The 13,761-nt window shown below is 42.0% G+C and overlaps 1 protein-coding gene across 3 annotated transcripts in view; it reads left to right on the top strand.

Annotated features, from left to right (window-relative positions):
- Positions 1-12,914, top strand: part of ZNF106 (zinc finger protein 106) — a 64,738-nt gene extending 51,824 nt beyond the window's left edge. For all 3 annotated transcript variants that reach the window (XM_040620504.1, XM_008702193.2, XM_040620503.1), the window contains exons 16-22: positions 2,295-2,486; positions 2,965-3,027; positions 3,951-4,070; positions 4,598-4,669; positions 5,485-5,556; positions 8,456-8,602; positions 9,046-12,914. In XM_040620504.1, coding sequence (XP_040476438.1) covers positions 2,295-2,486; positions 2,965-3,027; positions 3,951-4,070; positions 4,598-4,669; positions 5,485-5,556; positions 8,456-8,602; positions 9,046-9,102 — 723 coding nt within the window. In that variant the 3' untranslated portion in view covers positions 9,103-12,914. The remainder of the gene's footprint in view (positions 1-2,294; positions 2,487-2,964; positions 3,028-3,950; positions 4,071-4,597; positions 4,670-5,484; positions 5,557-8,455; positions 8,603-9,045) is intronic.
- The last annotated feature ends 847 nt before the right edge of the window (positions 12,915-13,761 follow it).

Below are 13,761 nucleotides of genomic sequence, written 5' to 3'. Positions count from 1 at the left end.
TTAATGTAGGTGGACTTCCATCTTGTGGGCTTTAAAGTAGGAGAGACAGGATCCAATTTGTATTTTAGACAAAGTCATTCTGGGGTTGATGATAGGAAAGTACTGGTACTAGTAGAGGCAGGAAGGTCATTTAGGAGGCTTTGTCGTAGAAGATGACATGAAAGGTCAGACTAAGGATGAAGAGAAGAGAATGGATAAAAGATGTAAGAGGTACAATTGATGGGTTTGGCTGCTAATGAGTTGTAGCACTGTATCCCAAGGTCATCTGGTTATTCCCTGCCCCCCCCGCCCTCCGCCGAGAGAGAGCATGTGAGTGTGCTGATGCAGGGGTCGGGATGAGCAGAGTGAGAGGGAAAGAGAGAATCTTAAGCAGTCTCTATGCCCAGCATGGAGCCCGACGTGGGACTTGGTCTCACGACCCTGAGGTCATGACCTGAGCCAAAATCAAGAGTCCGACTAACCGACTGCGCCACCCAGGCGCTCCACGGTCATCTTTTAACAGCGTGTTAACAATGTTCACTGTGTTATGCCCAATTACAGTATCATTTATATGTTTTGCGAATACCTACCAACTCTCCTTCCACATGTGAGCTGGAACCACTGCTTTTATAAGGGATACAATAAAATATGTCATGGCTTCTGCCTTTGAGATAAAGTTTAAAATCAAGTTAGAAGAATCTAGCACATAGATAATCAAGTGCCAAGTTGTTTGGTTCATTTGATAGGAAAAGATCACAGAAGGGTCATTAGTGAAAGTTGTTGACATTAGATCTGGTTAGGGCAATAGATATAAAAATAATAAATTTGAAATATTTTAAAGGATAAAACTTGATAATTACCTAATTCTCTTTTGGGAGAGTGATTTTTTTTTTTTTTTTTTTTTGACTGAGAGAGACAGCCAGCGAGAGAGGGAACACAGGCAGGGGGAGTGGGAGAGGAAGAAGCAGGCCCCCAGTGGAGGAGCCTGATGTGGGGCTCGATCCCAGGACTTTGGGATCACGCCCTGAGCTGAAGGCAGATGCTTAACAACTGAGCCACCCAGGCGTCCCCTAGGAGAACAGTGTTATCAAAGGTAGACAGAGGTTAGGAGCAAGACTTTTGAGGCAGGATGAGGACAAGAAATTCAAATGGAAATGGTCTTTAACTGACTGACAAGCCCCAGAGAAGATGGACCTTGAGACAGATTTGAGAGTCTGCAGACATGGGCATTTTGAAGCCTTGTGAGGGGTGGGCCCTTTTTGGTTTGCCTATACACCCAGAATGCAGTGCTTCTGAAGTCTCAACAGGAAGTCAGGGCTGTTGATCTGTGCCTGTCCACCAGTGGGCCCTGAACTCCATCAGGCCGTCTCCCCAGCATCTAAGATGGCTGGAGTCATTGCTTAGCCCTGGAGGCTCCCAGCTGCTGCTTTGTGCTTAGTTTCTGGGAGTTTTACCACTTGCGTGCACTTGAAATTCCTTTATATGTATTTAATATTTCTATATATATATTTAAACTTTTTTTTTAAGTAATCTCTACACCCAACTCAGGGTTTGAATGCACGACTCCAAGATCAAGAGTAGCATTCTCTACCTCCTGAGCCAGCCAGGCGCCCCCCTAAAGTTCCTTTTGAGAAGTTTTTGGGACGTGGGAGACTTTATGAACCAGATTGGTGTGGGGATGAGGGAAGCAAGTCTAAGATCTGAGGAAAAGGAATGTTTGCGAATTCAGGATGTGACCATGCCACTCTAATAGAAAAGGCTTCTTTAGTTCACTAAATGATGTCATGAGAGATGACATAGAACGAGAAATCAGAAGAACCTGAGAATAACGGAAAGGTGGAGAATGAGAGACTCTTACTGAAATTATCCAAGTAAGTAATACTCAGGGGAGAAATTTGGAGACACATGGCTAATTGTATAATTTTTGATGACAAAAAAATCAGGGAAAGAATTTCTGAGTCTGTGGCATGGAAAGTGTGTTAGAATATGAAAAAAAGTTGATCATTATTATTAACCTAAGGGAAGTGACAGAAGGCATAAAAAGAGATCAGATAGTATGGGTCGAAGTTAGAAATGTGTTTATAATGCAAGAGTTTGGTGTGCCCCCACTGGAATTGGGGAGGAGGGAGTCATGGCCACAGAGAATTGGAATGGGAATGGCAGAGATCGGAAGTTAAGACAGGGATGGGGTATGAGAACTTAAGTACAGGTAATAGAATTTAAGAGTTTGTATCAAGGCAGTGATTTGGGTTGGTTGATTTTGACATTTAGCAGCGAGGTTGCTTTTACTTCATATAATACTTCATATTTTTCAGAACAATAAACGACTTGAAATCTTTGAGTGCCACGGCCCTCGGGCCGTCAGCTGTCTTGCCACAGCTCAGGAAGGTGCCCGAAAGCTTCTTGTTGTTGGGTCTTACGACTGTACCATTAGTGTACGTGATGCGCGGAATGGACTCCTCCTCAGAACTCTGGAGGGCCACAGCAAAACCATCCTTTGCATGAAGGCAAGTACTGTGCAAGAGAAGAGGACGTGGTCGTCTGGCACAAAGGGAAGGATTTGAGTGACATTTCCCTTGTTGTCTAACGCCTTATTTAGAACCCACCATCTTGAAAAGAGCAAGGAGATTACAGTGCTTTACTTTAGGCTTGGGTCACCAAGGGTTGCACTATATTTTAATATATTAACAGAGAAACAGGTGTATTTTATTATAGAATGTAGATATACTGTAAAGTCCTTCTTGGGTATTTCACCATCATTCTGAAGAGGCAGCAAACCCAGTAACACACTGTCAGTTCCTCACAGTACCTGGTGGTAGGACAGAAGTTTCACTTTAGAAAATTTGAGGAACTTATTATCTTATCCCTAGTTCATGCTTTTCTCAAAGTAGGTTAGAAAGTAGAATTGAACAACGTGCTTTACAAGTTCCAGAGAAAACTCAGACCCTTATTCCAAATCTAACTCGATGAATTGTTTTCTTTAAGGTGGTGAATGACCTTGTGTTCAGTGGCTCCAGCGATCAGTCAGTCCACGCCCATAACATTCATGTAAGTTGTGTTGATGTAAAGAAATCTTGAATGGAATGATGGTTAAAGCTTGAAGGATTCCTCAGACTTCCTGCAATTTAAATGAAACCCTTTTCCAGTGAAAAGCTTAATAATAATCTGTACCCCGTATAAGCTCTTGGAAGGTAGTGAGCATTGTGGAAATTCTGACCTTATCGAAATTTTTAATGGGGGACAGATTCAAGGCTTATGTAAGTTTTAGTTTATTTCATTTAAACTTGAGATAAATCGAGCATCTGAGGCACTAAGAAAGCGGATATGTTATGTAGTTTAAACTAGAACAAGTGAAAGCTGCCGAGAGACTCTGCTCAGGTCATAGAGCAGCTCTGTGAAGTTCAGTGCCTGGGCTAGAAACCCGCGGATAATGCAGCCTCAGGGACTTGTCCGGAGGCAATGAAGTGATAAAAGTGGAAATACTTCAGGGGCGCCTGGGTGGCACAGCGGTTAAGCGTCTGCCTTCGGCTCAGGGCGTGATCCCGGCGTTCTGGGATCGAGCCCCACATCAGGCTCCTCCGCTATGAGCCTGCTTCTTCCTCTCCCACTTCCCCTGCTTGTGTTCCCTCTCTCCCTGGCTGTCTCTATCTCTGTCAAATAAATAAATAAATAAATATCTTAAAAAAAAAAAGTGGAAATACTTCAAAACCTGTAAAATACGTACAGATAGAGTTGTGGACCTTCTCTTTCTATGACACCAGCTTCTATCCATCAGGATACATTTCATATATATTGTATACCTCTATTGTAATAAATGCTTGTCTGAGTACTTCAGCTGTTAAAATTAGTTCAGCTACATTATGTGCAAGTAGCTTCAGAATTACCACTTTTGGAATAATACAGTCATAAATCTCAAAAGTCAGAAGGAATTTTGAAAGTCAGTCTAGTGACTTGTCTCTTCTTGAACGCAGACTGGTGAGCTTGTGCGGATCTATAAAGGTCACAACCATGCAGTGACTGTGGTGAATATCCTAGGAAAAGTGATGGTGACCGCTTGCCTGGACAAATTTGTTCGTGTTTATGAATTACAGGTAGAATTTAGATCCACTGTTTTGCTTGAACGATTTGGGAAAAGGTCTGTTTGGGTTTGGTGTTGATTTTTTTTTTTTTTTAATGTGGTAAGGTGGGGGTGGGGCCCAGAAATCTGCATTTTCCACGAGCCCTCTAGACAGTTCTGAAGCAGATGGTCTGTGGACAACACTTTCAGAAACATGGCTCTGAGCTACATGGTGAGGCTCGCAGAGGTCAATACCAGGTGGTTTCCGGACTGCCACTGTAGTATCTAAAGCCTGTCTAGTTCTCCTTATGTGCAGTTTCAGGTTTGAGACTTTGACACTACACAGAAATTAGTTTTCTCGTTTCCAATTGTCAGCTCCTCCCTTGAGGACTTATTAGCAAGATTGTCATTAGATTATGTTTCTGTGAAAATGCTACTGGTGCTTCAGCATAGGGCCTCAGGTACGGTTTTAAACCTGCCGGAGGCCTCCAGGGATTATGCTTATTAAACACAGGGTATAAATAACCTTAATTCTCTTTCTGTTCTTTTCCTCCACCTAAGTCTCATGATCGATTGCAAGTTTATGGAGGACACAAAGACATGATTATGTGCATGACCGTCCATAAAAGTATGGTGAGTGTTGTTAGCCATGTCACATGCTGCGTTTGAATATGTTTACTGAAAACTACAAACTGATAATAATGTTCCTGTTTATCACTTCCAAAGATGACATCTGTTTCTGATATGCCTCATTATTAAATGCTTTTCTGTCTTTTGGCATAGTATCACTGAGAAGTAACCCAGTGACAGGGTTGAATATTCTCTTTGCTATTAATAGCTAAAATAATTACAATAAAAATCTGATACCACCGTTAAACAGAAAATAAGTTTAAGATGTTTCCCCTAAAAATTGAGTGGTGCTTTTTCCAGAGACATTACAATCCAAACAGAACATTGGAATAGAGTCAGGAGGTTTGGCCAGTATGGCATAGCGAAAGCAGACCTAAAAGTAGACGGTAATTCACTCAACCCTGCTAAGCCTCGATTTATTTTACTTGTAAGTTATGTGGTTGCACCAGAATGGTTGTTTTCTAGATTCTCGGCAGTAGAACCCCTTGTCGCGATGAAATGCAGATGGCCACTACGTAAGGCACAGTGTAGCATACAGTGTTCAGGTGCCAGGGGCACAGGGCACAGTGTAGGCGGGTGCCTGGGAGCCCTGCGCTGCTGCTCTCATCCAGGGTCTCACGAGTGGCTCTCTAAGGAGCGTAGCTTCAAAGTATCCGCACTAGAAGATACTTACCCTTGGTAGGACTCTGGGGTGGCTTTGGGTTAGGTCTTTGTTTGCTTACAGCCGGCACAAAGAACTTTTGACACATATTTTGAGGATGTTTAGTAGTTGTTTTTTTGTGTGTTGTTTGATCTGATATAGAAACCTCTTTTTCCAGATTTATACTGGCTGTTACGATGGCAGTATTCAAGCTGTGAGGCTGAATCTGATGCAGAATTACCGTTGTTGGGTAAGGAGTGAAACTGTTCTTATAGCCAGACTCGGGAGTTGTTTAACCCTAGGCTAATTTATAGATCTTCATTAGCATCAGTCAAGCATTTTTATATTTGAGCATCTACTTTATGCCTCCCACTAGAGGACAAGGAAGCTTATTTTATTTTTTTAAAGATGTATTTACTTACTTGCTTACTTACTGTAGGGGCAGAAGAGAGTGACTGAAAGAGCGTGAGTGGGGGGGCAGAGGGAGACGGAGAGAGAATCTTTTTTTTTTTTTTTTTTTTTTAAGATTTTATTTATTTGACAGAGAGAGGCACAGTGAGAGAGGGAACACAGGGAGAGTGGGAGAAGGAGAAGCAGGCTTCCCATTGAGCAGGGAGCCTGATGCGGGGCTCTATCCCAGGACCCTGGGATCATGACCTGAGCCAAAGGCAGACGTTTAACAACTGAGCCACCCAGGCTCCCCAGGGAGAGAGAATCTTAAGCAGACTCCACACAGAGCCCTGCTTGGGGGCTTGATTTCACAACTCCGAGATCACAGCCTCAGCCAAAACCAAGAGTCGGATGTTTAACCAACTGTGCCACCAAGATGCCCCAAGGAAGCTTATTTTTAAAAGCTATACATGAAATGCTTCCATACTTCTTCCAAGAACAATCTGTTTTAGGATTAGATAGGGGGTATGTCTACATATCATCCACGCAGAAGTCATCTCTGTGGTGGTTTTTGTTTGTTTTATTATAAATCAGTACTTGCTAACAAAAATATCAGTAGTACAGAAGTACAGCTGACCCTTGAACAGTGCAGGAACTAGGGGTACCAAACCCTGTGCAGTTGAAAATCCGCTCATAACTTTTGACTCCCCAAAAGCTTACCTACTAATAGTCTCCTGTTGATCAGAAGCCTTACTGACAACATAAACAGTCAATCAGCACGTATTTTGGATGTTATATGTGTTATATACTGTTGCCTCACAACATGGTAAGCTAGAGAAGAGAAAATGTTACTAAGATCTAAGAAGCAGGGCCTGGCTGGTTCAGTTGGTAGAACATGCGACTTGATGTCAGGGCGATGAGTTTGAGTCCCATGTTGGGCGTGGAGATGACTTAAATAAGTAAATAAAATAAAACCATAAGGAAACGAACATACATTTGCAGTACCGTACTATATTTATTTTAAAAAGTTCGCATATAAGTGGACCTGTGCATTTTGAAACCGTGTTTTTCAAGGGTCAACTTTATAGGAAATAAAACGTGGAAGTGCTTATTTCTGTGACCTGCCCACTCTCTTATGCTCATTCCTCAGGGATTTCACGTATTCATAGTTTTCTTTGTGTCCTCATTGGATTTTGAGGAATAGGCAAATAAAAATGTGTGTTCTTGAAGGTTTTAAACGTCTGTTGCTTGGACTAAATTGCATGGTTTTTATTTTGGGGTGGGAGCTCCACACTTCTACACTGCTCCTTATAGGCCTTAAGTTGTTTCATCAGTTCTAATATTAGTGGTGATCAAAGAAAAGTTTGTGGCGCTGAAATTCCACCACCCCCCCGCCTCCATACCTTAACATGTTGTTTTGCAGAAGCGATGGAATGAAATGAAAGCACTCTCCATTTTTAGATTTGATTTAGACTTGTCCATGGACTGGTTACTTTGCAGCTTTTTACACATTACTGTGTTTGCTTTTTGGTCTTCTCAGTGAAGGACAGAAAATATAGTACAATGGGATCTAGAATACGAATAGGGAGTTTATCTAGAGAAATGGAGAAAATACCATCTGGTTTTAAAGCTGGAGGGGATGGGCTAGTGCTACAGGAAAAAGCATTATTTTATGGAAATAAACCTGTTAGAATTTTAAGATTTAAGACAAGCAAGCCTGGAGAGGAAAAAAAACCAAGAAAGAGTCTATGCTTTCTAACGAGTGAAATTGAGAATTGAGCCACATTTTTAGTAAAGGAGGAATTTTTAAAAAGGTGGGGGGGCGTCTGGGTGGCTCCTTTGGTTAAGCATCCAACTCTTGGTTTTAGCTCAGGTCATGATCTCAAGGTCATGAGATTGAGCCCCGAGTTAGGCAGCAAGCTCAATGGGGAGTCTGCTTGAGATTCTCTCCCTCTGCCNCTTTCCCTCTCCCCACTTGTATGCTAAATAAATAAAATAAAATCTTAAAAAAAAAAAAAGATTGCGATTCAAGTGGTAAAGATTCTCAGTAAAGTCAGGCTTCCAGGCAGTGTAGGTTTCTTTGTCAGACATTTTTATTTTCAAGTTTATGAGTCAGCAGTTCTCAGAATTGTGAAATACTGCCCCTTCAGTGTTATAGAGAGCTCTTAGCCTTTTTTTTAAAAAAAGATTTTATTTATTTATTTAGAGAGCAAGTGGGGGGAGAGGCAGAGGGAGAGAGAGAAAATCCCAAGCAGACTCCCTGCTGAGCATGGAGCCAGACTCCGGGCTCAGTCTCACTACCCTGAAATCATGACCTGAGCCGAAATCAAGAGTCAGATGCTTAACCAGCTGAGCCACCTAGCACCCCACCTTTCATTTAAATAAATGGACTAAGGAACTCATTTTATGATGGCAAGATAAAAAATAAATGTGGCTTAAACTGAATTTTATAGTAACTTGTCTGTCAATATTCGCTAATCTTTTATTAGCAAATTCTCTAACAATGTGTTTATCTGGGTGCTTTGCCTTCTCAATAGAGCAAAGTGTCAAGACGTTCCAGTCTCTTCAGGGCTCCTCAAAATATTGGTAATTAATGTGGATGCCTGTGGCTTTGTTATATTTTCTAGCCAAGAATAAAGAATAAGGGGCTTACTTTTTGCTTCCGCAGTACTTACAAGGTACAAGCGAGGACTGCTCTAATGGCGATTGCGTGTTTCCTCTACTCGTTCCCCTTCCCCTTTCGTTGTTTTTCTCCCCAGTGGCACGGTTGCTCGCTGATATTTGGCGTTGTAGATCATTTGAAACAACACTTGCTCACAGACCATACGAATCCAAACTTTCAAACTCTGAAATGTCGCTGGAAGAACTGTGACGCTTTCTTCACTGCTAGGAAAGGATCCAAACAGGTACATGAGTGGGACCTGAGGCCAACCTGGGGTCATTCAACTGCTCAGAGCAGGCAGACTTTTGCCTTATGGGAATGTTCAGAATTGTAATAAATAAGGGAGAGTCTAGGGATTTTCCTTTTTATTGTTATTCAGAGGTTTGGGGAATAGCTTAATGAGGTTTCAAATGATGAACTGGGTAGTTTTTGAGAAAAAGCCTAAAGAGAATGTTTTCAAATGTTTCAAATCCAGTAACTGGACCTAGAGGATTATTACAGTGCTCTTGTGTAAGATAAGAACTCATCTTTAAGTGCATAGCTTGATATAAATGAGCAAAGTGCTGGGTCCTATCCGGCTTCCATGTATGGATCTTAGAAGGTACCCATGACGCTCTCCTTGGCTTGGACTTTCTCTTGTCTTACTACCAACTTTTCCCTCACGGGCCCTTTTCCCTTTATTCCTAGGACGCTGCGGGACACATTGAACGACATGCTGAGGATGACAGCAAAATTGATTCATGAAGTTTTTTTGCCTCCCATGTTGGGAAGTTATCATTTGAACTAATTTTACATCGGCCCCTCACGGAGGCCACAGTCTTCCCTTCCCCAGAGAAGCAGGGAAGGAGAAAGTGGTTACTCACCAGGCTTACCACTAGCATAAGTCTGGGCAGCTCTACGGGATGATAGTTACACTTTAAGTTCTTACTGGAGGTTTGTCAGATTTAAACAGATTTTAAGGAACCATACTTCTCTGGGACAGCATGGAACGCAGTAATCTGTGCTACTGGTATTCCCCAGATGTTGATTAAAGATGCAGATCTTAATTGGCTACCCAGTCTGACCCCAATCATATGTATTTTTTTTATTGCTTTCAGTTTGCGACTTTTAGTTTTTGTTCTTATGATGGTTTAAACCCGTAGTCCGGCTTTTAAGTACAAGTTTTTGCAAATGCTAGATTTTTAGGATCACTTTTAATTTCTTTAGTTCTAATAACTGGTATTTAAATTAGAAACAACTAGTTTCCTTTCTTAACAATTATGTGCAGTGTGTTTCACTATTCTCTTGCTTTGTTGATGGACAGAGCTGGCTTTAAATGCCAAAGGGACACACAGTAGATTTTCAGCAGCTAGAGTGACTGCTCTGCTGGTTATATATTAGGAACTCAGCAAATCACATAATGACAAGTCCTCACAGACAGCGCTCCCTATCAAATGTCTGTGCAAGTTTTGGTAGGAATGCTCAGTTCAAGACAGTGCGCAAAGCTAACATCTACCTTGCAATGTTGCTGTTAGGCCCGGGCGCTCGCGGCTGCAGGGATCGTCAGGCTGTTCGAACTGGAGTATAGCCTTTATCTCCCTTTCTAGTTTCTGACTCTCCAGGCCCCCTGCAGGTGTGAAACCTCTCAGTTTGCTCCATTGCCAAACCCTCTCTCCCCCACTGTCTGGCTGTGCCTAGACTGGTGGCAGCCATCACATACTTCCTCTAGGCTCCCAGGGTGCTCCCCCCCACCTGCAGCACCCAAGATGGGGGAGTTAGGATAAAGCATCTGCATACAGTCTTCAGGGGGCTCAAGCAGGCTTTTTAGAGACTGATTTCTGAAACTGGAGTCTTGTCTTCACCTCCCCTCTGCCTGGCAAAGAAGAGTAGAGTATGAGGAAGGTAAGGACTCCACTTTTCCACTGGGAGCAGCCAAATTAACAAAGCCTAGTGAGACTGCTTTGTTCTTGGATTTTCTCTGGACTCTTGAGAGAAGCTATAGAAGTGTTGCTTTCCAGCCTTTTGTTTCTGGATTCTCAAAACTCTGAAAGATTCTTCAGAGAGCTATAAGAGGGGAGAAGAGTCCAGTGCCACATACGACTTGGGGGTGTGATGTGTACTCTTTTCTAGGATTACATAGCGCGCAGGTTTCTCCCCACCTCTGTTCGTGCGCACACATCTACTCACAGGTCTTCACAGGGGCTCTAAGTCTGGGGACTTCACCGGGCTTCATGGATGGCTTTCAGGAGGGTATGAAATTGGATGCAAGACTAAGTATCTGTTCTTATTTTCCAGGAAAGGCTCCAGTGGTTCTTACTGAATCCATAAACAAAGAACTAATCTAGAAGCTAATACCAAATAATGAATGGCCCCACAAACTATTTACTTCTATCCTTATGAACAGGAAAACTTTTTTTTTTGACCACACTATTGATAGTTGCATGATACTTGAGAGAGAACAGAGAAGATTCTCTTGCATAAAATGTATTTGTGCTGTTTCTTTATGACATTAAGAAGCTTTCTTACCTCTCCTCCCCTTTTCTTGTAAGGATGACCAGAGCAGTCAGGCTGTTGTGTGGGTTTAGGAAGGGTGATTTCCCAGGAAAGCATATTGGAATTTATTACTAAGCCTGGCGTTTTATTCGGGGCTGTAGTGAACTTGCATTTCCACGTTGACTGGGCAGTGTGCTGAGAAAGTTGTGCACACTGCATGGGTTGCATAGGTGCCCTTCTGTCCTGCCTGAGGACATGTCTGAAAAGATGAGAGTGGTGGAGCCTTTGTACAGCAGGAAGGGGTTATGTGAGGTGTTGGGCAATCGTGGGGAAGCTTTGAAGGTATGAACAGGCTGATAGTAACAACCAATTTGGGTTTAATTTTGGTAGATTTGTGCGCAGTCTATCTGCCTTTGTGTGTGCAGGTGTAAGTGTTCCTTGTACGTGTGTATGCGCGTGGGCACCTATACTTGTAATACTTTTCCTCATTTCATAAACATTTTTTTTGAAGCCATGGTAATAACGTCTTTGTTTGAAGAATCTGTAAAATTCTGTGAACCCCAGGTTAGTGTGTTATCCTAAATACACTATTCCTAGCCATCGATTTAGAAATAAAGGCACCATAAGCATCTTGGCTGCTTATGGTTGTGTTACTGCTTTCAAGAGTCTTGAAAGTTATGCAGATCTTAGGCTGTTTTTTGTCTTTTATAATGTCTTAACTGATTCTAGCCTTCTGTCTTCCCTTAGAGAAGAGCTGTGGCTCAGGTTTCTGTGTTGACTTGGTATTTAGTACTTAAGGAAGGAAGGAAAGTGTTACATGACCTGACAAAACCCAACTTGTTTCTTATAAGGAGTTGGAGGCCATTTCTAGAATCTTATCCTAGTTGCCTGTGCCTGCTTCTAATGGCCAGAAGCCAAGAAAACCGTAGTAACCCGTCCTTTTGTGTGCATATGCTAGTGTTTTAATGGTAGTTTACGACAAACTATCAGTCACTTCAAGTTTTATCCTAAAGTTTTTAATCAGGTTCAAAGTGTGTTTTGACACACTCCTCTACTGAGTTATAAAGCAGTTAAACACATAATAGCAAAGAATTATCTCCACCTGATGTTACTTGAATTTGAGGGAACGCCATTGCTACCACACTCCTGCTTTTGTAGGGGAAAATGTTTTTCCGCCTCAGAAGTTAGCAGTTGAGTGTTTAGCTCCTGACCTATCTATAATTTATAGGCAGTATCATTGTTTAAGTGATTATTTGCCTAACAGAGGGGCTTTTTGGTTTTGGTTTTGGGGTAGATTATACAGTAGACAAATTTAGTGACTAGGTATGTGGATGATGTGGTGGGAGTGGGTGTACAACACTTAGTGGAATGGTATGATATATTTTATGGAAGAGAATTCATTGGAGGGGAGATCACAGTCTATTGTGAAGTGGGTTTTAAACAGCACATACCCTCTGGTTTGCACAAATAACTGTAGTTTGTATACGCTGACTTACAAATTTTGTTTCTGCTACCAAAAGGAGAGCTCCTAGAACTGTTATGAAGGCCATGACTGCCACATGGGTAAAACTGTGATTTCATCCCTGCCCCAAATCATCACGGTCTTCAGGATTTCAGAGTGACTGTCTAATGGATACGATAGAAGCTACGGTGGAGGTGATTTGGACTGTCCAAACATAATGCTTATTAGATAATAACCTCTAATCTCACCTCCAGCCCCCAAGTATATGGCCCTGCTGGGTCACATGGCAACAAAAATTTCCTAGATTTGCTTTAAATTCAAGGTAGTAGCCCAGTTGAATTGGTGTGGGAGGAAGTCAAGGAGGAAAGGCTGTTGAAGAGCTTTCTCCTACTTAAGAGAAATATATGCCCTAGAGCTGCTCCAGTACCCTTGGTATCTGAATTTTTTATATATTGAATATGGATTAGAAGAATGAAATCAGATGACATTTGACTGCAAAAATGTTTATAAGCAAATAGCTTAGCCTTCTTACATTTTGGTATAAAGCTGTGAACTTCATAACTTTGTAAAGCAAGATATAAAGCAAATACAAGAGGAAAATAAAGTACTTTTACTAATTGTTTACTTTTGCTAACTTATCTGCATATTAATAGCCACCTCCCCCCCTTTTTTTCCATGTCGGTATAGACAGCAAGAAGGAAATTGGGTGGAAAACACAAGATGGTTATAGATATACCACAGACTATGCTCCAGATAAGTAGCAAACAGCTACATTTAAGGATTTGTCCAAGGTCATAAAACAGGTCAGTTAGTGGAGGAGCTAGGATTAAAACTACATCTTTGGGGTTCAAGATGGCTGTGTAGGAAGACCTTGAATTCACCTCCTTCCACAGATAACAAATTTACAGCTATATAAGGAATAATTTTTCCCTGCAAAGGACCTGAGAACTATATTAACAGCACCTCCCCAACAAAAGATAAAAGAGATACATTGAGACAGGTAGGAGAGGCAGAGACTCAATCTCCCTCTGGATCCTACCTGAGGTACAATGACCCACTATCAGTAAGGGAGCCCCAAAATACAGAGCTTTTCCTTGAAGAGTGAAGGGACTGTGCCGCACTTCAGGCATCCAGACCCTTGTGTCTGACATCAGAAAGACAAGCTCCCAAAACACCTGGTTTTGAAAGTCAACAAGGATTAAGTCCAGGGAAACCATAGAACTGTAGAGAACAACGAACCTGCTCATAAAGGGCTCACATGCCCATCCACTCATCCTGAACTCCACTGCAGAAATAATTTGAAGAGTGCCTAGACTATAACTGAGGAGGAGACCCATTTGCTAATCCTAATGTGGCTGCAGGCAAGAACCTGCAGTGACTTTCTCTGGGGACAGAAGCACTGGCAGGTGCCTTTTTTGCAATCTCATTCTAACTAGCTGGTAACAGCTGGTGGGCACCATGTTTGGTGT

This window comes from Ursus maritimus, unplaced genomic scaffold (genome assembly GCF_017311325.1).
Source record: "Ursus maritimus isolate PB19 unplaced genomic scaffold, ASM1731132v1 scaffold_35, whole genome shotgun sequence".
Taxonomy (NCBI): Eukaryota; Metazoa; Chordata; class Mammalia; order Carnivora; family Ursidae; genus Ursus; species Ursus maritimus.
This window is presented reverse-complemented; position numbering and strand designations above follow the sequence as displayed.